We start from the raw sequence: 23,996 nt of genomic DNA on the forward strand, positions 1-23,996 counted from the left end.
CTGGTTTTCAAGATGAGTCACCCACAGCTTGTCTCAACTGGCAGACCACGCTCAAGGGACGTCTCCCCCCCCCCCCTCCAATTCTGAAGGTCACTTTCAGAAATTTTGACCTGGAATGTAACCCAAAAAGGTTGAAAGATACTCTAATCTAAGGGATTAAGTTTTTGACTTCTTACCAGGCAAGCTTGGTCTAGTTCTGTTTTTTGATGTTGATCAAATTTGGTCTATCCACTTCAATGAAAGCTTTGAGGTCTTTATCTCCACCACTATGTTTGCACGTTCTGTTACAGTTCTGTGAAACTGTATTTCCATACAATACATTATATTTGTATACAATACATTTCCATAGTATTGCTACAATCATATCTAAATTTTTCCTGCAGTAGCCACTGCTAAAGCTTCTATGAAGTTCATGATTTTGTAGTTGCATGCCGCATCTTGCTAGAAGTCCCAATGTCCTTCTTTGGCCTTTCCTATCTTATCACCAAACAACTTGGCTCCTTCTGTATGCCCAAAATGATTGATTACCTACATGTCTAACATCAATCAAGAGTCAGCAGTAAGCTGCAGAAGTTCAGCCAGTTTGTATATTTTCATAGTCACTATGGATGTATGGATGTGTTGATGTGAAATACAAGATACTTAATATGGCTAGGCTTAATTCCGAAGTTTGCTTCCTGCCTTTTTGCATAGGAACACCTCTGCATGGATTCATAAAATGTTAATAGTTAGATCTAGTGCAACCCATAACCTTTTCTGCAAAGGGACATTTCTAAGAAAGGGTGGAGTCCAAAAGAGAAGGTTTAAACTGTGTCCTGAATAAATCAAGGACCAGGTGGCAAAACTGGAATTTCAGTGAACCTCCATTTTTAATACATGTAAACTAAATGTTTTATTTTATTGATTAGCTTGAACACAGGATGACTTCAGTATCACCTGCCTAGAAGCAAGGTATTGTGTTTTGCTGGTAGGGTAGTTTATGCATTTTAGCAATTAACATGCCATTATTCTTCACATAGAGGAGGGGAGGAAGGGCTTTTCCCAATTCAGCATGAGCTGATAATGCAAGCTATCTTCTATTGGCCAGTGCTGTCAAGAGAGCTTGGAGTATCCGTGGGATGTATGATGTGTGTATTGAGTTCCTGCCATTAATCAGCTACAATACAGCTTGGGAGACAAATCTCTTGGCATTTAGCTTACAGTACAACCAACCTTTCTAAATATGTTTTCCTGCTTCACAATTTCATTATTCGCTTTATGCTCATCTACATGTAGGAGCCTTCTCATCATTTGAGGTGGGGAGGGGGAAAGCACTAATGCGGATCTTTTATTTTGTAGTGAAATCTTATAAGCTGTCTATTTCCCTGGTTTTTGATAAAATTATATATCTATTGCCTTGTTTGAAATTCAGAGGCACTCAGCATTTAAATCTGAGCCCATTTTGTTTCTGCACGTACCCTGTGGTATTTCTTTACGCTTGATGAGTTCCTCTGGAGATTATTTGAAAAGCTTTAAGATTGACTGTCAGATACTACAGACAGGTTCATTCAGCATTGCAATCAGCTATTCTATTAATAGAATCAATTTGAATACATTGCATTTAGTAAAAGTTCTGAAACCAAGAAGATGGCATATCAGGAAGTTTATTAGAACTATTTCATAGGGCTTCTCGTCCAAAAATAAGACAGTGGAAGCAGTAGGATTTCTTAATTGTTCTTTTTTTGTTGTTTTTTCCTGTAGACGATAAACTTTATCATGTGTATGTAGTGCACTGTCCCCATTCACAGCCTGACTCTATTGCCGTTTCATATTCACAGTACAGATAATTTCAAACTATTTTGCTAGCTTGAATCACTCTGGTAGAATTCAATCACATTTGCATTTTTTTCCTAAATCTAGTTCCTTACCATATTCTACAAGGCCATTCTACTACATTTCTACAAGCACTGCATTAAACAACGTAACCATCATACTGTATTTGTGGTACAATTCTCTGTATAGAACATGCTAGCATGGTAGGGCCTGAGTTGCAAGGACTGCGTTGAGGCTAATGTCCATATTATTAAGTGCTGAGATTAAAGAAGCCAGTGACCAATTGTTCCTTGAACATTGACAAAAAGTTAGTAAATATTTTGATGGCCGTCACTGATGGTAATTTATTTTGTGATCATGGACTACACTTGAGACAAGAAAGTACAGGATATGTATCCTACGGAGAACAGAACTTGTAGCAGAATTTTGAGGAAATAGTACAGTTAAATATCACTCTCTCTGAGGGGCTTGCAGCACCAGAACGGTCCTCCTGCTTCTTACATGCCACTTTTCATCATACAAGAAATGTAAAATGCTTAACTCTTTAGTCCTGCTTGTCCATTCAGGCACCCAGTGTTTTCATTTCTGAAGAAAAAGAAGTTTGGGGACTGCTGATACCACCAATCCAACTTTCTTGTCTTTTCACACCACTTTAAGCAGAGAGCCATGAAGTACTTTGCAAACAAATATTAAAGCATCTTTAATGTAAAGATCTAAAGATCACTATGCCCATCACACTTGTGACATTAACCAGTTATGTAATTGTGTGGGACGAGGACCTAGTCACATTTTTCCTGGGTAACTAGGTACCACACTGGAAGTGCTGCAGTTAAGTATACAATATAATTTGAAGCTGCAGAATGCTATTCAGTTGGTCTTTAAACAAAATGGCATGTCTACAAGTAACAAAATACCTTCTTTATGTTCTGTGCAGAAGATTTCCTAGTAAATAATAATGCAGGGCTGTCAGCATGCCAAAGAAAGATGTGTTACAAGTTACATAGTTGCCATAGTGGGAACTCCGTTTCTTTCAGAAACGGTGTTGGCAAGCTAAGCCAGGTCCACAGCTACACAGTTTATTAAAATGGTTTAAATACTGCCTTTTGTTGCAACAGGAACTGGTAACTACAATAATTAAGGAGTGGGGGAGATCCTTTCTTCAGCGCAGGCTATATTGTCGTTGCTCTGATATGTACAGTCAGGTCCGAGAATACTTCGGTGCTCTCTGGGGCACCTCGCAGCCAATAACTTGCTCCTGAATGGAGTAGTAGGTTTCATTCTACTTTTCAGTGTTTCCCAATATCTAGTCTAGATACTTAATCTGGGAAAAGCTTGGCAGAGCAGAAATAACTATAGTCAGTTGCTGCGTAGGATGCATTTGTGGGCATGTCCAAAATTCTTTGGTCTGTAATTTCCCATAAAACCGTTTTTAGTTTAATTGCAGAATGGTTCCTTACGTTGCCTCTCCACTGCCCTGTTCCAGTGCTGCCAGAATTCTGATACTTACGTCCAGTGCCTAAATTCAGAAACCTGTAGCCCAATTTACAAAAATTGAGAACATTTTGAGATTGAACAAAATCAGTGTGACCTGTATCCTGAAAATGTTGCGTGCTTTAAACAGCTAAAAGAGTGGGAAAAAAATCAAGACACCTCATCTTGAAGGTGTAGTGAACGCTTTTGATAGCATTGTGTCTTGATTTTATCCATAAAATGGGGTTAGTGCAGGGAGCTGTTAAGGTAAACTATTTTTCATTAGTGAAACAGTTCATTAATATGATGATTAGCATCCTAGAGGGATCCCAGGAGGAAAATAATAATTTCATATTCAGTGCACAGCTTGATAATGATCCTGAACACTGAACAGGAGAAAGGTCCTGTGGAAATTGTACAAGAACCCAAAATTTGTCAGTATGGAGTCATGCACAGGGCCAAGAATTCACATGCAACCTAAATTCTGCTTGCTCATTATTTCTGAGACCTGGACTTTGCAAATGTAACTTCCTTTTTTTGTTGTTGTTTTATTGGGTTTTTTTATAATACTGTATGTAGGAGTTGGTATGGGCTTTTACAAGTACATTTTGCCAGCATGTCTCTGAACAACGGACAACTCCACTAGAACTTTTCATATGTATGAGCTGCAAACAAATGTTTTTGACATTTAGATAAGTATGTCTGTGTTTCTAGAGAGGGAGTCTTGTTTTGCATCACTTAAGAGATTGTGGTTAAATCCATAGTTAAGGGAAGACAACAGCTAGAAAGACTTGAGTTACTTGTTTTTGCAACAGGAAAGCTGAAAAAATTTTTAAAAATATTAGCTGTATTTTAGAGGAAAAGAAATAAATTGAAGTGGTTTCAAGAGGACTAACAGGGATTTACAGTAAAAGCAAAAAAAGGCAGGCAATAAAGCTTTTTAGGTTGGTAAAAACATGTGGAACTCGCACAAAAATAGCTCTTCATACTGCTGGAGTGTCGCAGTATCTGTATGACTTTTCTGAGGTGTCTTTGTTTTCTCTCTAGGGAAAGCCACCTGCACTCAAGGCATTCTCCTCAGGGATGATCTCAGGTTTCTAGCAAGTTTGCAAACATAGCTCGTATCATCACCGTATATTTGACAGTGAAATTATGTGTTTTGAAAAGACTTAGTAGCTTGGATGGCATATGACTAAATCACCCAAATGCTTCTTGCAAGTGAAACAGCCTCAGCAATGAAAATCGTTCATAGGGGACTAGTTTAATAGTAACACCAAAACATATTTGTTTTCCTAGTCTTGCACCTGCTCTGCATCAGGATGGATTTGAACGATTGACTAGTGTCAGTCTCGTCTAACTAAATGCCATGCTGTCCCTTTTAACTCTTCCTCATCTCTTGCCTTCATTCATTTCGTAGGAGTACCTTGTAAAATATGTCAATGAGGTGCTGTGCTATGCAGGATTGTTTCCACAGTAACATTCAAAACAAGTGGGGTTTTTGTAACACATCACCGTAGCCAGTAAAACAAGAAATTATTTGTATTGCAGTAGCATGTGGGCAACAGTTAAGATTCTAGATCTCATATTGCAGTATGCAACTACAATGCAACCACTTGCCTTATAGGCACAACTGTAATGCAACTACTGCATTATAAATAACTCTTGTATGCCTTAAACCAAAACACTGAAGTTGTTGCAGGTTCCATCTATAAATTCTGGTCTTTTTAACTCAAGCGTTTGTGGCATTGGCTTGTAGCTCTGGAGGTCACCGGCTAAGTGTGTTAATTGAGACATGGACATGCAGTCAAACAGCAACACAGGTCCTGGGGTTTCACATTCTTACCTGTGCCACTCTGTCCTTCCTTGTCCTCCTGTTAGGAGCTGCACTCTAAAGCTTCCCATGCTTTAGCGGAGTTGGTGAAGGAGCTGTTTCTTCAGACCCTTCCAATTGTGACCGGCCTCTCTGTAAGAGAATGTGAACTTTTGAAAGAGGAATGGCAGGCGAATTTGGTCCCTCAGCTGGAGAAATGGGACGCCCACTGCCAGAGACGCTGGAAGCTTTTCCAGGAACAGCTGCTGCAAGAGAAAAAGGTAGGGCCAGTATCACGTTCTGGAATCCTTGTTTCTAAAAACAGCAGTATGGAAAGAAATTATCAAGCTATTCATCTGTGGGGAATATTTTATAGGCAAATATAATGTCCATTCAGGTCTAGACTCAGGATGGGCAGTTTGAACTGCAGTATGGAGTGAATGTGTATACTGTGCACGTAGGCTGGCACAGTAGAGCCAGAGAGTAACTACTGAACATCTGTCCACAGCGTTTGACAACTTTGCCAAGACAGAAGCTTTTTTTGGCAAGGCTTCTGTCTGATTTCCACCATGTCCTCAACTCTTGAGGACACAGGTCACAGGTCTTGAACACACGCACATCAGAAAAACTTCAGCTGGTCTACTCACAGCAAGTAAAATGCTACATATAAGTACAGTTTACAGGACAGGAGGCCTTACAATAATCAATACTTCTTAAGCATGTCTAATGGCCAATACTATAATAAGCGCAAATATATGATACACATGCTATATAAAACTGATTGTTTACTCTGAGAGGGTGCTGAAACACGCAGCCTGCTCTTCTGTTCTGCTTGTACCCAGCATAGAGGCATTGAGGTTGGAGAAGAAAAGCAACAACAATAAATTGAGGGGCAGGTATCTTTAGTATTAGGCAGGAACTCAAATAAACCTTCAATTTATCCATGAAATGCTATCTCTTTATTAACACTGCTTTGAAGGCTTGTATGGCTTATGACCTTTCCTATATGGAGGTGTGCCCCTTCCCAAATTTCAAGTGTGTACTGAAATATGTGGAGTAACTGGAGTTTTTCAAGGGAAAGGTAGACAGAGTTCTTTAACATTGGCAAAATCATGCTTTTCCCTAACCTCTTCTCCATCATGTCTGGACAATGCAAGATGACATATGCTGTGCAAGGTGACATATGCTGGAAAAAAATCTTCCTGGGAGATTGCAGGCCAAATATTTAAAGTTTGGCAGACTTTATGAGACCTTATTTATCAGTCTCTTATAATGGGAAAACCTGAGCAACCTCAGACACAGGTGCTGCTGGCACACGTGTATAATATGCCTGCTGTTCTGTTTAATCTATCTCATATTAGAGTCTCATATAGCAACTTCAGGATATTCTCAGCTTAATGACATCTTACCATATGCTTTGTGCTGTGTTGTATATGTGTTTGTACATATACATATACATATAGCCTTGATTGCTCAGGACTTCTCTGTTTAATCTGCATGCGCAGTATTTTTGCGGTATTCGCTTGTCATGGGCCTGTCAGTGATTAAATACATGTGAACCAGTATAATTATTTTTGCAGGTTAAGTACATGGTTGATAAGGTATTAATTGAGTCGCTAACTATTACAAACTGCAAAATGTTTTGCCTACTCATCTTGTGGGTTCCCCCATAAACCCGTGTGATCTGGGAAACGTTGGGCTTCCTACTAAATCTGGTAGAGTAGTTTACTCACCAGTGGTTTTAGAACACTCTGGGGTATTTAAAAGCTCAATAATTTATTGGACATTCTGAACTGCCACATTTGTTTTCCATTGGTTATTGGTTATTTTGGAATTATACAACAGCTCTCCATTAATTTTACCTTTACTGCATTGTGACTCACCTGTTATTTCAACTGTTTTGAAAAATAAGTCTGCTTACCCCTTCTGTTTTTGTGTCACAGGAATATCTGACAAACTAAAACTAAAATATCCTTGGGTCTCTAAGTAACACTGAAGACAATGAGTCTGCTCATGTGCTTTAAGTTAAGAATGGGCACGAGTATTTTGTAGGACTGTTGGCTAATATTTAGTGTTGGAATTTAGCGTACCTATACGTACTGTGATTAACAAATGTGTGACCTCAAGATTTTTTTATTTTACCCCTGTTCATCAGAGATTATATTCAATAGCTTTCTTGACCAAGCCAAGCATCTAGGTGCCTGTTTGTCATTAAGTTCACATAGGGTTCATGAAATGCCTGTCCTTACATGTGAAGGACCTGAACAGCCCAGTCCTGTAGGAGCCCTCCAAGTACACACATACCCCACAGTGCAAGGGCCACAAAGCACCACGGTAGTATCCACTATCATTGGAAATCACATCCAAAAAAGGAGGAGGTTCTGGTGTGCAATTTATGATTAGTCTAAAAGTTAGACTGGGTGTTTGAGCACCTTTGCTCTGGTCCTTCCGCTCTCCTGTTGAATCTCAGCCATTGTTCAAAAATTAATACAACATTTCCGGGGCCGGAGAGGGTATAGTTTAATAGCTCCCATAGCGGGGGACATCTCAGTTCTAAAGTTTTGTTCCCGACACAGTTTATGCATTTGCTGTTACTGTGATTGGACTCAGTATATAAGAGTGGTTGAGCAGGGAGATCAGCACCTCGATATTGTTTCTCAAGAGATTAAAAGGATTTGTTCATCAAAGGGCTAATCACCAGCACCCAGCTGCTGGATGAGAGCTCCCTGGACAGCACTGTATGGTGAATTCATTGTGCATGGATTCAGATGTTCAGGTCATGCCCAAGCATAGGATATTTAAATTAGAAATTCCTTCACTTTCAGTATGTCGTAGCATTCATAACATAAAGTAGATGGCTTTCTGGCTGAAGAAAAAGAATAAAGGATTTGCTGACATCATTAACAATAATTACTGAGCTATCAAATGAGGTATTCACTGAGCAATAACAGAACTCCCATGTTGTGCTCTGGGTCACCAGCACCTGCAGTTGGGCCTTATTCAACATAAAAGTTGCCTGAACAGCAGACAGAGCTTTCCTAAGGATGACTGATACTGCAGAATAAATTTCTAGAGGAGACCTCTTTATGGGAAAATGTATGTTTCCTCAAGATGATATTCTTTGCAGGAGTTTAGAAGTGGCTTTTTCACTTTAGCCTGTGGCTTTTTACAAGTAGCTTGAACTAAACTGGAAAAAAAGTCTACTATATCTCCAAAGAGAGCATGCAGAAGGATAGCTATTCCAGCTAGACTGGAGATTTTCCTGTATAAACAAGTCTGAAAAACATCACACAGCACAGCATGTTATATTCAAATGCAAAGTGCTTTTCTTGGACCTTCCCTAGTGTAAGCACAGCAGCCTGTACTTTAAACAATAAATAGATGCTTGTACCCTGCAAAAGGGACAACTTGGTTTCCCCCTTTGGGAAAGAAGGAGAAGAGAGATTAAACACTTGTGATGGGTGTTCATGTCATTTGGGAGATCCCGCAGAAGTTACAGTGTTGAGTATGACAGAAGAGCCCATAAATCTACATTCATATCAACGGGCCTTTTAGTTTACCAGGCATTTTCCTATAGGAGATATATCTGTCATTTACCTTTTGATAAACACGCTGCGCTAAGAGTTACATAGTCATCTGCTCTACAGCACTGGGAAGACTGTCTAAGACCAGAACGCTTTTCACCTGGGTATTTAAGTGTGCTTACCAAGGTAAGCAAGGTAAGCACAAAGACATTTTTCCCATTAACCTGAAGTGTATTTGTTTTGAGTTTATCTTTCATAGCATTTAAAACCTGTCTAGGGTATGAGGTCCTTTGAGGGAACAGAATCTGCTTGAAAAGAAAAACTCTATTTCTTATTTCACTTTTGCCTTACAAGCTTGAGGATATATATGAGTAGTGCAAATAGGAATAAATCACTAATCAGATCAGGAGGATGCCCTCCTTCACCATCCTTCCCTCCACTCACAATGACAACAGGTCCTCAGCTGGTGTAAATTGCAATTGTTTTAAGTCACAATTATTTTTTTTTTTTAACCTCTTGATTGCACTGGAGGCCGGTTCAAGCCCCTCATGAGCCCATGGGAGCTTCTTAAAACTTTTTGATCCTGTTATTTGTTTAAACCGTAGTGGTCTCATGATTTCTCTAGAATAGCATTCATGTCTGTGCACTAGTTACACAGGGTGGAGTGCGTGCTTGTTTAACGCATTTACTTGGCATTCAGTGTGCATCACACACCATCTACAGGCTGTTAGAGCAAAATTGCTTTCCTTCGATTTCCTGAAAGAATCTGTGCTAAAAGTGTCAAACTGAGAGTTGCAGAAAGAGTGAGCTTACCTGGGTCTATTTTGCTGTTGCGTCTGAGGTCTAACTCAAAAAAAAAAAAAAAAGGTTTTCATTACTTACCAAAGGTGTACTCGACTCCTTTATTGCAAAAGAGTAATATTCAGTGTTAGCTATGCTCCAGAAGATCTTATAATTGACTTGTTGCCAGGAAACCAGACATCAAGAAATGTACAGAGACACAGGGAGATGAGGAGATGTCCATCTATTCCAACATCACTGCTTGAACCCGCGGGAGGTCAATCAGCATCTGCTTATCCCTTCTGACGTGGTGTGCTTTTTATTGCTTTCTCTCACTTACATAGAGATGCTTTTTTTCATGGTGATTGGAATGACTCTTCAAGTAGCCTAACACTCCTTGGAGTTCCATGTCTTCCAGCCCAAACAGTCCGTCTCTTATAATGATTTTGTCTGTTATTTTAATGGTTAAAAGAGGTGAGGAATCGGAGATCACATGCTCCATTGCAGCCACCGAGTCTGCGCAGAACAGAGTCAGTTTCTCAGTCCTGTTCACACTGATCTGGCAATATTTAGCAATATTTTGGTGACGTTGTATTGGACAAGTGCTGAGATGAAAAAGAAAGTGATGTGGGGAGAGCTTGTAACTTAGTGTACAACACAGTTCCTCTTCAGGCAGCCCAGGCCCAGTCTGACCAAAGATGCAGACTTTCTGGTGGCCTCTCTCAGCCTCTTCAGTTCTCCATCCAGTGCTCCCAGCACCCTGGGCAGGAAGGTGGAGAGGCAAAACCCCAAACCATGAAATATATATAGGACTGTATATATGGCCCCCATCTTCCCTTAATGGTGTTGAGTCTCCCAACAGTGTGGGACCATCCCCAGGAAAAGGAGAGCTTTAAAAGGCTCTGGGCAACTTGGCCCAGTGGCAGAAGATCAGTGCAGCACAAAGGCCAACCTTTTCCCGTGGTTTGATGAAATAGCTGTCCCTTTTTGCTATTTTTCAGCCGTACGCCACTAGCCTCAAATTAAGACTCACAGAGAATCTTTGATGTTGCATTTGTGCTTGTGTGTGTGAGTTCTAATATTTTGGAGGTGGAGAATATCCAGCCCCTCCAAGTCCATCCCAGTGAGCAGCTGAAATGTTACTAGCAATAAAATGTACAATATTCTGTTCTTATTCCCATTTTGTTCTTGATCATCTTCCTAATGATCTTTCTGAGACAAAATAGTAATTTATTGTTTGGTCTGAATCTAAAGCCTCCTTATTTATCACCTCATCTTAAATGCAGAGTAATCCTCCTCCTTTCCTCTTTGTTCTCTTATTATTGATATAGCTGATACACTTCCACTATTCAGTTTAATAACTCCGCGCCAGGGTTGATTTTATACTGCGTTATATATTTTATACTGCTTCCTATTGGTGTCAGAGGGGTGAAGAGACCGTTTTTATATTTTGCATACGGTTTATGTTAGATGTAGTCTCAGTGGAAATGAGTCATTCTTTGCCTTTAAAAGAAAGTCTATGTTCACCATTCCAGAACGATGTTATTTCTCAATAAACAATAAGAAGTAAACAGCTACGGCAATCCCTACTACAGTCCTTGTCTTTGTTATCATTCTGAGTGCCTTTTTGGACAAGCTATACTGATAGCAGCAGAGGTGTTAAATTTTTGTTTCTTGGCTGCAATATTATAACATTTGCAATTCCAACTGTAAATCAAATAAAACTCCTGTCTTCCCTATCTTGGCGATCTACATCAGATTTAATCCGCGTGCAATTTGAGAGTGAATGGGCAGTTAGGCACTTTAAGAACAACTTCTCAGTTAATAACCAAGTCTCCAAAAAATGATGGGAAGCCCCAACTGAGACTGTCACAGGCAGTCCGTCATTGAAAATACTCCTCTGGAAAGTAAAAGGTCATTTTCAGCCCTTCTTCTTCTAACTGCTGAAAGAGACATTACAAGAGCCTGTGCAATGGACCGGCTTGGTAAACCAAAGCATTTACTAGGCATATGCGGAGGTGTGAAACACTAGGAAATCGTGTCCACAAACGGAGCTGCTAAAGAGAAGTGCTGGGACAGTTATTGCTTCAGGCAGGTATGTGGCACCTGTCAGGATGATAGCCTGGAGACCTGATCACCCTTACTTTGACACTGGGGATATGTGATCGGAGCGCACGCCGCGCTCCCCTGCGGTCCGTGGTTTGCCGCGTCACCCGGACACGTCAGTGCGGAGACCTGGCTGCGCGGCTCCGTCAGGAGCTCCCAGGGCCGTACGGGCTCTCCTCCCCGCTCTGCTTCCCGAGCTCGGCTCAACTCTTTCCGTCTGCCACATGCAGACCCCTTGCCCGACCTTCCCTAGGCATCCGGCTCAGGAGCATGCGTTTGGGTTTTCTCCATGGAGAGGGGTCAATATATGTATTGCTGTGTATACTAAAGAGAATGCGCTGTCAAAAAAATAAGTACCCTTAGCTTTTGCAAGTGGTTGATGATGTGGCTTCTGATGTCGGGCACCTCCCAGGGCAGGTTATTCTGTGTTCACGCACAAACCTCTCCCGCACAGATCACTGCTTCCCAAGGAAAAGACTAACAAATACGAAAGCCCAGTAACAGTCCTAGTACTAACAGGGGTTGCATCTTACGCATTTGCTAGGAGGTGGGCTATATTGACCTAGTGCAGTCTTGCTATCTTCTCTGACAGAAAATTTAGTCCCTTATGTTCTGAATGAGGCCAGAATATGAAGTGAAACTCTTTAGAGAGCCTGAGTAGTATATTTAATTTAGGGCTCTGCTTATGTCTGCAAGCAACCTGCATTTATTGAACTGACAGTATAGCCTAAAATATATGCTCCACCTCACAGTAATAGAGTTTAGGCCTAAAAGTCATTTCATTTATGGCTTCTTACTCATTAAATGCTGGTAATACGCTAAACAAAATCAAAGTCTGTATCTCCAAAAATTTATGATCTAAAGGAAAATCTATCAAAACATGTAAAGATTAAATTCTCTGATCTAAATATCACCCTGGAGGAGCTGTGTACTTATAATCCGTAAACCTAATCACCCAATCTCCATTTTTAACTATTAGACAGCACTGTTTACTATACCCAAAAGCATGATGGAAGATGGTATCTTTATTGTGTTCAGTGAAAATAAAACCTACATTCTCTACTTGGGAAAAAGAGTCAAACAAAAAGCCCACTGGAACATGCTGATAAGAGTCAATGCAATATTTTGTGCGTCATTGTTCTTTTTCCTTTGGTCCACTATTTGCAGAAACTACAAAATCGGTAGGAAACAGCTCAGAACTGATCCAAATCAGTGCAAAGGCTCCCATTCTTTTCAGTGAGCTTTGGGTCAGACTTTGAGACATGAGAAAAATGGGATTCTTAAGTAGAATAGCTGGAATTCAGTATAAATTTGGTATTTCAAAGAGAGGATTGATTGTTTGTAGCACTATTAACAAAAATAGTGCTGATTCATGGTATGTGATTAGAATGACTGAAAACAAACTATCTTACAACTGTAACTCTTTTCCCTGCTTTTAGCTGTGGCTGAAGGAGTATGCTCTGTCTGCTGTGATACAAAAACACCTGTCTGAGAAACAAGAGAAGATTATTCAAGGTGTGGTAAGCAGACTAGGAGGCCTCAGTGATGAGTAAGTATGGTTTATCACTAAGCACTGCTGTAAAACTGCATGCACAATAAAAAACCCAGGCGTGGTCCATTAAACAGTTTGGGATTCTCAGCTTCTTCAGCCAAAGAGACAGTTACTGTAGGTTTTGAGTATTAATCGCCCCCTTTTTCAGCATTGATGGAGCAAAAACATCAGATATCATGACTCCTGGTAAGTATGAAAAGTAAATTTTTCTGTGACTTGTCAAGTGGTATGTTTTCTGTATATCTACTCCCGTGTTCATGAATGATTCCTACTGTTGAACCAACCCCGCTTTGCATTCTGTTTGTTACACTGAAGTGGGCTATCCTTCAAGATAAAATGCTCAGTCCAGCATCATTTACCGCTACTTTTGCTTTCTGCCGTTAAAGTGCAGCTGACCACATCTTTGCATAGTAATAACGCCTCTGCCTTCTCTATCCCTACTCACTAAAGGAACTTTTAGCTTATCTCAGCCATGTTCAGCTAAAAGTCCAGCTAACAGAGATACTTCTCAAAACACAAAATTTTATGTTATTTGCCTTTTTTTGATTTGATAAAGATATCAAACGATATCAGTTCACCATGGTCTTCGCGTTTCCAAATCATCTGAAGACCTATCTGTCTGGAATATTCGTATTTTTGCTATTGCACTCCATTATTTTGACGCTACTTTTCAATTCAACCGTGTTTTTTCACCTTCTCTGACTTATACATTTCCCCAGACTTTGGTATTTACAGAGGGCTCATGATGCCTTGTACATACACACAAATTCGATTCAGACACAAACCCACCTTGAAGCATATCAAGTTTATCCCAAAATCTGCAAACAACCTATTAGTTTTTCATTTACTTTGTCCAGAATCAACTTCAAAACTTGCTCTCCTTTTTTAAAAGTGACCACAAACTTGCTCTGGCCATGTCTGCCCTGTTGGCTAGCACTAGCCTCTTCAAGGTCTCTTCACAGAGTGCCCCATTGCTAATCAAAGGCATGCTGTCCTATGCTGTCCTGCGTTTCATGCAACTGAAAATAGCTTTCCTGTAATTCTCATTCCATTCCCTCATTGTCTTATTTAAAATCTTCTATTAAAATACCTTTTATTATGAGATAAATGATGTGAGCTATAAGAGAGATTATTTACCCCTTTCCCTCATATTTTTATTTTAACTTTGGCATGACAGAACTAGAAATCTGTCACCATGGTACTCGTACTTTATAACTGAAAAGCCTTCTAAGATAGGCTTTAGATGGGAAGATATTACACAGAATAAATAGTAATTCTGTTATCTTTGTGCAATTGCTTTGCGGAACCTGCATGCAAAATCAGCAAGCAGCTTGGCTGATTTTTTTATGGTCCTTTTTACAGATCTGTGCACTATATATTGCAAAAACACAGGCTTCTGCTGTGTTCAGTACTCAGAAGGGTAACTCTCCGAAACATTGGGATGGCTACTCTGACCTGCATGAGGATGTCCAGGAAGAAGAGCTTGCTTCAGGAGCTAAGGGAGCAGCATGTCCTGCAGAAGAGTTCCTCCCACTGCCAAGATGAAGATCAGTGGCAGCTACAAAAAGCAGTGGTAGGTACAACGTTCTTCTGGTTTCCCTTCTGCGTTCTCGTACGCTATGATGGCACTGGAATTAGCTGTAGGAGATCACAAGAAATAAAATGTTAAAGTTCTGAATAGACAGGAAAATTCTCTCTGTCAAAAAATGCACCCATTCACGACAAGAGAGGTACCTAAGCGTACGTATTTTACTCTGGGCAGACACTTTAAATTCCCCAGTACTTTATCTATTTGAAATGTGATAGGCATCATCCTTCTTCAGTGGGAAAGTCATCAGAGCAAACTGATTTAGTTATTTCATATGAAAGTACTAATTGAAATAAGTCCTGGCAGTATGTATAAGGAAGGACTTTAACACGAGTCGGTTTAAAGTTCCCGCTGACCCTGCTAATAATCCTAACATGTACTTGAACAGTCCTTATTTGAGGGTCATGAGAATAAATTCTTTCCTTCAGAAGACCTAGCACATTCTTTTATACCGTCACTGTTTTTTCTTTCTTCTCCGTCCTTGAGCTGGCTCCGCATCCATTTCTATGCCCTCCTTTCAAATAATCTGACTCCTGTAGTTCTGGGAGGCAGGAGAAAACTGGAGGGATTTTTAGACTCGATGGTCCCACAAGTCAGTCTCAAATCAGTTGGAGACTGTGTGTTTTAGGGTTAACCTCTCAGGTTAATATTAGGTTTTGTTGGTTAAAATACTTACCTGTGTTAGATACTTGCCTAGAGCAATACTGGATTTTAGATTTCCACGTCAGAGGATCCTCCAAGCAGGCATCAGTGTTAGCTGCTGCCCAGCTAAGTGTTGCTGCATGTGTGGGTTGAACCCATCAGGCACGTCGTAGCTCTGTGCTCCATTCTCCCACTGCATAATTAGCTGAGATAATACTGTGCATCCCTCTAATTCCTATTTATGTAATACAAACCCTAATTCCCCACCTGGAAGAGGAATAAGGAAGTTCTGTCTGCTGCCAGTTTTATAGGTGAGTATTCTATTGAACTAGTCCCTGTTAAGTGTAAAGATCTTGAATAATAAAATATAAATGCATAAGACTGCATTGTTTTTATATTTATGTACTTTCCATGACTCTATCTCATGCAGTCACTTAGCTCCCACAGGGACATTAACTGATGCAATCACTGTGTTCCCTAACAAAAATCAAATGTCCCCAGGTATTAGTGTTCTTTTGGCCTCTCTCTTCATTACAGCCTCTTTCCAAGGCCAGCTAAAAACTGGAAAGGAAATGCCCCAAAATATATATAAGATCCCTGCTGCCAAAAAAGAAATAGGGACTGGACGTGCATTTGGGAAAGGTCAGGGAGAAAAAAAGTGTAATGAAGGTCCTCCAAAAGTAGGACTAATATATAAGGAGTTAAGGAGGCGGTTGATTTAGAGACGCTCAGCCAGAGTTTTAGACATACTGATACAGTATTGTTTTACCTAAATTTAATTTGACGTTGTGCCAATTTTAGACTGGCAGACAGCATTATGAGGGAATTAATCTATTTATTTCATATAAAATGTAAGTTTCGTTCAGGAGAACAGAAGTACAGAATCCTAGCTGAGTCATGATGACATGGCATTTGGGTCTTTTAAAAAAAGAGAAACTGTTTTATGATGTCTAAAAAAAAAAAAAAAACTCAAAAACATATGCCTGTGCTATTAAGAAAGACATGTCAGAATAACCCAGCTTTATTAGGGATTTCATTATTTTTCACAGATGAACGTGGGCAGAGCAGGTTCTTTTCCTACTTGCATTTCCTATTTCCAAGAAGGAATTTAGGTACTACAGAATCTCCTAGAATAATTTAATTTTATTTAGCCTTAAATGAGACTATTGATAGAAGAGGGACATCAGCAACTCAAAAGAAGACAGTCTGTGGAAAACTGTAAAACTAGGGAACAGATAAGAAAGAACAGGCCATGCTGGTGAGTGTGTACTACTGTGTGCTAAAGAGCGTATAGAGTGAAAGTGGGTTAAAAAAGTTAATTGCCAAGGCAAGTAAGGTAGAAGCTCAATGCATTTGAAACTCTGGGTCCAAATAGAAATAATAGAGGAGAATGAGGTTCCTACACATAGACTGGGGAGTGAAGTCGCTCTGGCCCCCAAGACAGCATCATGACTCTTTGTGAAGCAGTTGGTCAGGAGAATACCAAAATCAGACACAGCTCTTAGCCTGGTCCGGGCCAGTGCTCAGAGTCTAGTTCAAAACTGTTGCCGCAAAAAAACCACTTTATGGCAGTGGCCATAATGCAGTTGGGTTTAACATCCTAGCACAACAACCGAAACCAAAATAACCTCTGCAATGGTGCTTGATTTCCTGAAGAAGCATTGCATTAAAAAATGAGGAAGCAAGTTTAAAAAGAAAATAGAAGTGGCAGCCAAAGGGGGAAAATGTTTGCACGCTACGTACCACATACGAGTGTCACTGCCTAAGTCCATGGTCGTACTCGCACCTTCAGTTTGGTGTGTAGCTCTGCTCATTGCCGTCCTCCCCATCTCGTAGATAATAGAACTAGAAGAAGCCTAGACAATGGCGCCAAGGGTGGTCAAAGGAACTCAAGAGACTACAGCTCTTCAACCTAAAAATGGAGTGTCTTATAGGTCGTAGGTTTCAAAATTGGCATAAAATTTCTGAATACAGAACAACTTTTCACTTGTTTCCAATTTCTTATCTTTAATACAAGAATAAGAGAGCAGAAAGCAAAGCTATCAGGTTCAAAACTAAGAAATATGTTGATGAACTGTTGAACTCACCACCACAGGATGCTGTAGATGCCAAGAGTGTAAATGGGGTTTAAGTGCTATAAAACACATTCATGGCAGAAAACTCTATCGAAGGCCTTGGATAAAAATACACTGACCTTTTCTCAGGTAGATGCCCACAAACTGGATGAGTATTGCAGGAATCTAAAACTGTACCCTTGTCTCATTCTTCTGCCCTTCTTTAGCCATCCACAGTTATTTCTTATGAAATCAGGATATTTGCGCTAGATTGTTCTTACTTGAAATAGAAATAAGACCAAATTCAACGTACATAATACAAAGATGGGAATACGTTACTTGGGAATGACTGGTGGGACAGGATGCAACTATTATCCAATATATCATGAGGGAGATAAAAGCCAGGGAGGGAAAAATGATATTTGAAATAATAGTTTTGGTGCAAAGACAAATGTGCTAAGTGGCTGTACCTAAATTTACACTGGAAATTAGATGATTTTAAGCATTAAAAGAGTGACATTCTGAATGGTTATGGGATATTTTTTTACAGTGAAGCTGAGTAGGTTTATGAATGCACTCATATGACACAGTGCCTGCTATAATTTTGTCTGACTACCAGGAGTCTCACATTGTGGAAGAGGAAGAGAAGCTCGAGGAAGAAACGCAGCAAACACATTTAGAATTTCACCAGCAGTTAGTCACTGAAATCCAAGAGGCTCTTCATTTTCTTCAGCAACACATGGAGCAAGTGATCGGGCAGACCCTGCTGCAGCATGCCCGACAGGAAGCTACAGAAAAGAATTCAGATGATGATCAGGACTTCAAGGTATTGAAATGATCAGTAACAGCTTTCTTAACAAAATGAGAACTGCTTCAGTAAAATGGAGGGAAACTTCATTTATGTATTAGCCTATGCTTGGAAGTATCAGCAGGAAAACATTACAAGTAGCTTTAAAATTAAAGATACTTTACAAACTATGCACAAACTAAGACCAATGGAGAGGTACAGTATTTTCTAAAGACTCACTCTAGCAGGCAAACCAGATTTACTTAAGCCAAACCCCAGAATATAAAATAATTGAAAGAGTCAAGAATTGAAAGAGTCCTGCATGACAAAGAGAATCAGAAAAATGAGGAAGAAATCGAGATGATTATCTGTTGATCAAGATTTTAAGGTTAATTAATAGTATTCATAGATTAATAGCTTAATATTAATTTATAGATTTATAAATAAAACAATTCATAGATTAATAAACAAAATTCTTCCAAAGTAAATACTCAGATTTTCTGTATGATGGAAAGTGCAGTAGAGCTATACCTATGCTGCTCTATTTCCTTTGCTGCATGTAAAAGGCAAAACGGGCTGTGGATATTGAGCAGTTAGGGGAATGCTCCTTTGCCAGATGGAGGTGAGGCACATTAGAAACACTTTGTTGTAATTTTTCATGTTGAAATGTTCCTTGGGTGTATAGAAATATTTTGTTTCCAGCATGTCAGTCTGCCCCATTTATAAAGCACAAAATTCACAATCTTGCGTGCATGTACAAAATTATATTAGGCCTTCAGTTTTAGGCAGCTAAACCACTTCAGTTCTTGACTTAGAAATTAGCTGTTACTTGTTTTGTTTAATACAGGAGAGACTGCTGGAAACAGCTGTAGAAAGTGTGTATGGGACCAGCAATAATATCAGTAGACTGGTGCAAAACTACTATCAGCAATTAGGAAAAATCACAGAAGATTATGAAGGGAAAAAACTTCAACAATTGAAATCCTTGCAAGGTGTGTATGATATTGACAACTATGAGGTAATACCTGTTTTTTAACAAATACCATTCATTTTCTTATCCTTGTAGAGATGTCTTTTACAGGTAGCAGAAATATATTATTTAAAATAAATGGCAAAGTAAAATGAATGAGTAGGTCCGTTTCCATCTTTGAAGGAGAGGTGGTAGAATACTGTAATTATTATTATCAATAACTAGTTGAATTACAGTCGTAGATGCAGGACCCCATTACTCTGTTTGATACAAACACACTGAAAGATGGCTCTGTGTCAAAGAGATCGTGGTATAACCACAGGCTCTTGTTCATCAAGTTAAGATCAGAGATAACCACCACAGTCGCAATTACCAACAGTTGTTTTTTGCAGTGCTGCTAAGTGTTACACTAAGCGTAGGTTGTCCTTACCATCTACCTCCACGATGAACCCTCTTCAATTTTGCAAATTAATGCATGCAAATAATATGAATCAATGAATTAAACATTCATAGGGAGAGGTTGTATGATGAGCCCATTAGCTGGATCATTCACCTGGAAGGGAAAAGATCCAGATTTGTAATCCGTGCTGCCATGTTAGAAAACACAAATAGTGTTGGCAGATGGCCTGCTTTCTCTGAGGCGCATGCTCTCAGCTTTAGGAAAGAGGTTCTTGTATCGATTCCTTTTTCGGCTCAATGAAAAGTTATTCTCTGTAAAGTAGAGGAAATTCATTAGAGTAAGGAGATAGAGAAAAGTTGGCTATTCCAGCCTGGAATAGCTTGTGAGCTACCATATTGTTTCTTAATTGTCAACCACTCAAAACTACTCATGAGGTTTATGAACTACTGGATCCCACATAAATATGGACACTTTTTCATGGAATTATTTTTAATGGCTAGCAGAAGCTCAGTTCCTTCTGGGCAAGAGAACAAAAGCAAGCAGAGATCACTGGCTGCTTCTGTAAACACTCTCCTCTCCCTTGGATGAAGGCTATTGGCATTAAATGAAGTTAGCAAGTTAGCAGAATGGCAATAACATCAAAGACTAAGTATTTGAGACACATGAAGTGGATGAATGAAAGATGTTTTCCAAAAAGTAAACTTACCCATGTTAAATAGAATTGATTCTTGCACCACAAAAGCGAGATTTTTTGAAGAGCATTCATTCAAGGCTCAGATTCAGAAATGAGGCTGGGTGGATAATTTGCTAGGAAGGATTTGCGAACACCAGTAAGAGCTAGGCATATGCATTGGCTGTAAGATAGAACCAGTCTGTTTGGCACTGCCCTGTTATAAACCTTGAAAACGTTAATATTGCAAGCTAGGGTTAGGCAAAATATGTGCTGGGATTTTTGACAATCTGTATTTTTATCACTGGCAGTAAGCAAGGCAGTTACCTAAATTATCGCAAAGTTGTTCTAAAGACCTCTTTTTCCGCGATCCAGCTGAATACAAACATAGTCTTAATTGAAAAAATTTGAATTCCTTTAAGCAGGGATAAAACGGAAGCCTTTTCCAGAAGGTTGCTCTGATCTGAACTGAGATGGATGCCATTACGTGCTTGAATGTTTTGCTTTATCAGCGTTTGGATTATTGCTCTCAGCTGGTCTCCTAAAGAGGCTATGGGATCTAAAATACCAGTCACTAGAACCACAGCTAATCTTTCGGTAATTGCTCATTTAGAACGTTTTGTCTCCCAGTCTTTGTGTGGATATATTATTGTTTCAGTGTATTGCTGTTCCATGAGTTACAAGGAAAAACTTTACATGTGTAAATAGCTACTACAAGATCACATTTTCTTTTCAACAGAAGAAAAAGAAAATCTCTTTTGCTGCAGCATAAGCCTACAGGCATGAAGGATGATGAGAGTATTTATGTTGGTAATAAAAGCAAGAGTGTTTTAGACTTTGGTGGCCAGAGAGAAACCTAGAAAGTCACAGATCAAATGAATAGCTGCAGCAAAGAAAATTTTGGAAACTTACATGTGTGTGCTACAATCCAGCTGAGTTTTTCAGTAGTGATGGATGGCTACTTCTCCTTTGTTGGTGTTTTTCACATTAGGAGCAAGTACTAGATCCCATAAGGAACTTTGCTGTTTTAATATGTCCAAACCCTCCTTTAATTAAAGTCCAAATTTGTGATGCACACCTCCTGCCTTTCTCCTTTCAGCTGCTGTGTCAGCCTAGAAGCACTTAAATGTCTCTCTGTGACACTTAACAGCCTGGAGTTGTGCCCCTGGGCTCAGCCAGGACAGCCTGAGACCTGCCGGCCGGCCAGCTGCTTCCCATCCAAGCTCAGCCTGGAGGCAGAGCATACCTATTTCTTCCTTTTTTAAAGGGGCTGATCGGTCAGGCAGTCTCCAAGCACAATTACCACACTGAGCGAATGATTCTCCTTACCAAATACACTTGTAACCTCTCTCTAAAACACAAGATGGAAAAGCAACGCTGGCAGTAGAGCCACGTGTATTGCCCAGTGGTTAGCATGTGCACTTAGGAAATTGCTTCTGTACTTCATCAAGTGACAGCTAAATAGGAAACACATCACAGTCTAGCAAGTAAGGACCTTAATTCCAAGCACCCCTCTCCCAGTGAGTCTGCCTAACATCAGGCAACAGGGTATTGTTTCCTTGTGCATCTGTAGCCCCTATGAATTTTAATTTATGGTCTGCCTGAAGAAAGGTGGCGAGCACCTGCACTCTCCTGGCCAGCCCAGCCCGGCCTGGCCTGGCCTGGTGGATAGCCAGTACCCATTCTTGTGCGCGGTGTCTGGGCAGGAGAGGTGCCTGCCAGCCATTACAGGTGCTTGAAAAAGGTAGGATGAGCTTTCTCACTCCCTATCTGTTGCATACCCATCCACCTCCCTCCCTCTATGTTTTCCAAAAAAGTAACCATTCGCAACAGTGTATGTGAAGAAACCTACCCTATGTCTGACGTTGCAATTTTCATTCAGGTATTTCAGGTCCAGCTTGAGGCATCAATATTTTTTCATAAAATTTCTCTTTTCACTTCTACATTAATCAGTCAGCCCAGTGGGAGGAAAAAATAAAAATCAGAATTCACTGGCCATTACTGTCCGAGCTAAATGACTCAAAGTGGTGTCTGATTATGCAAGAAGTTACAATGGCAGAGCAGGTGTACATAAGAAGGGCTTAGTATCCCTCAAGAGCAAATAATATGGAAAGACTACCTAGAATTTATATTAATTTAATTGATTAATTTGTGCTGATGGAAAAGGTAAGTTGAAAGGTTGCCCCAGTTAAAAGCAGGGTTTGTAATTTTGAGCAGAAAATCTTACAGATGTTATTTCAGCAGAAAGAGGTGAAAGGAGCAGACTTAGAAAGAAACAAGAGAATGAACAGGTATTGAAAGAAAAACTGAACAAAGGCCTCCTGGATGCATCGTCTGCAGTCCATCAAAGGTAAGAGCAGGCAGGAATACTACTGGCTCTATTTTAGTGTTGTGACTTGTTGTAGATCTGTATTAATGTCCAGCTTAATAAATGTCTTACTTTGGAATTTTGTGTTTTGTCTTTGAAAGAAAAGAAGTAACTATTGCCAAATTAGCCTAATCCTGGGCAATATGCTCTAGGTGACCCTGCTTGAACAGGGAGGTTGGACTAGATGATCTCCAGAGGTCCCTTCCAACCTAAACGATTCTGTGTGATTCTGTGAATTATATCTACTCTTTGATCACAGAAAATTACGTTCTTATTAAACTTTTTGATGCTCGTTAATTAAAGACTGAAGAACTATGTATAGACAGTTAGAGAACAAAAAACGATTCCAAAACATACGTCAATTTTTAAAAGAAATTTAAAATAAATGAAGGATGGGAACTGATGCCGTTCATTTCATTACATTTTATCTTTTCTGCTTTGAATTATCAAAGTATGTGTTAGTTTGCTGTTGAATAAGTGTAAATGCATGAATAATATTCGAAATGCCAAGATTTCAATGAATGCTTAGGCAGTCAAGCTTATTTCCATTAAATTTAGGGCTGAATCCCTCAAATATTAATTAAATAAAAAGCAGTAATGAATTAAATATGATTTTGCAAAAATTAGAATCCAAACAAAAAAAAAGCACTGCAAACTCAAAGGAATAACGTATCACCGTAAAAAGCTATATTCTGTGCATTTGCAGGACTTGGCAAACATGATATTTTTGTAATTTTTTTTTTACTTTTTGCTTTTTATCCAAAACAACTTAGCATCTCCAGTTTTGACATAGTAAAAAGTTTAATAGTTTTTTAGATGCTCTGCTCCTTCTAAATTGAAAGAAATCATTACCCATTTTCTGTTTTTCATTCTTGTTTGAAATAGTTCAGAAATGGATTCATGTAATGAAGGGCTTCAGAAAAGATCTGTTAGTCATTCAATATCAACTTCATTATTTACCCTCATATACAAATTCAGTTCTAGCTGTTGTCTCGTTTTTTTTTCCTCCCATAATATGTTCTGATATTTTAAAATAAAATCCAGTTAAAATGGCCTTCATGCAAGCAGAAGATGCGGTAATAAGGAAAGTTATTTTGTATTTATGTTGATCTCACTTAGTCAGCAATAAAGCCCCATTTCCTGTTGCTGTTAGGATTTCTTCTAGGGTCAAATCCCAGACCTGTGTAAATCAATGGCAAAATTTCCATTAGTTTATCTCACTCTTATTAAACCCAATAGAAATTCTTTTATGTGTTTTGGCCTTTGGTGCAAGGTTATGAGTACAAGTTCAAAGAGCAAATTTTGAAAGGTCAGGTTCTGCAAGCATTGACCGTGACAATAGCAATTTAATAAAGTGTAGCTGCCAAGAACAGTTTGTGGTACCTCCTTCCCTGAAGGACTGCGGTGGGTGACTGACAGTATTACTTCAAGTTAGATCAGGAAAGAGAAAAGAAAAATTAAAG

At 39.4% G+C, this 23,996-nt stretch overlaps 1 protein-coding gene across 1 annotated transcript in view; it reads left to right on the top strand.

The window, feature by feature from the left end:
* EVC (EvC ciliary complex subunit 1) overlaps positions 1-23,996 on the top strand; it is a 57,636-nt gene that overhangs the window by 28,371 nt on the left and 5,269 nt on the right. Inside the window, exons 12-17 of the mRNA XM_068942923.1 lie at positions 5,161-5,373; positions 12,942-13,051; positions 14,417-14,627; positions 17,958-18,164; positions 18,973-19,117; positions 22,407-22,515. Of these exons, the coding sequence (XP_068799024.1) occupies positions 5,161-5,373; positions 12,942-13,051; positions 14,417-14,627; positions 17,958-18,164; positions 18,973-19,117; positions 22,407-22,515 (995 nt within the window). The remainder of the gene's footprint in view (positions 1-5,160; positions 5,374-12,941; positions 13,052-14,416; positions 14,628-17,957; positions 18,165-18,972; positions 19,118-22,406; positions 22,516-23,996) is intronic.

Source organism: Struthio camelus, chromosome 4, assembly GCF_040807025.1.
Source record: "Struthio camelus isolate bStrCam1 chromosome 4, bStrCam1.hap1, whole genome shotgun sequence".
NCBI lineage: Eukaryota > Metazoa > Chordata > Aves > Struthioniformes > Struthionidae > Struthio > Struthio camelus.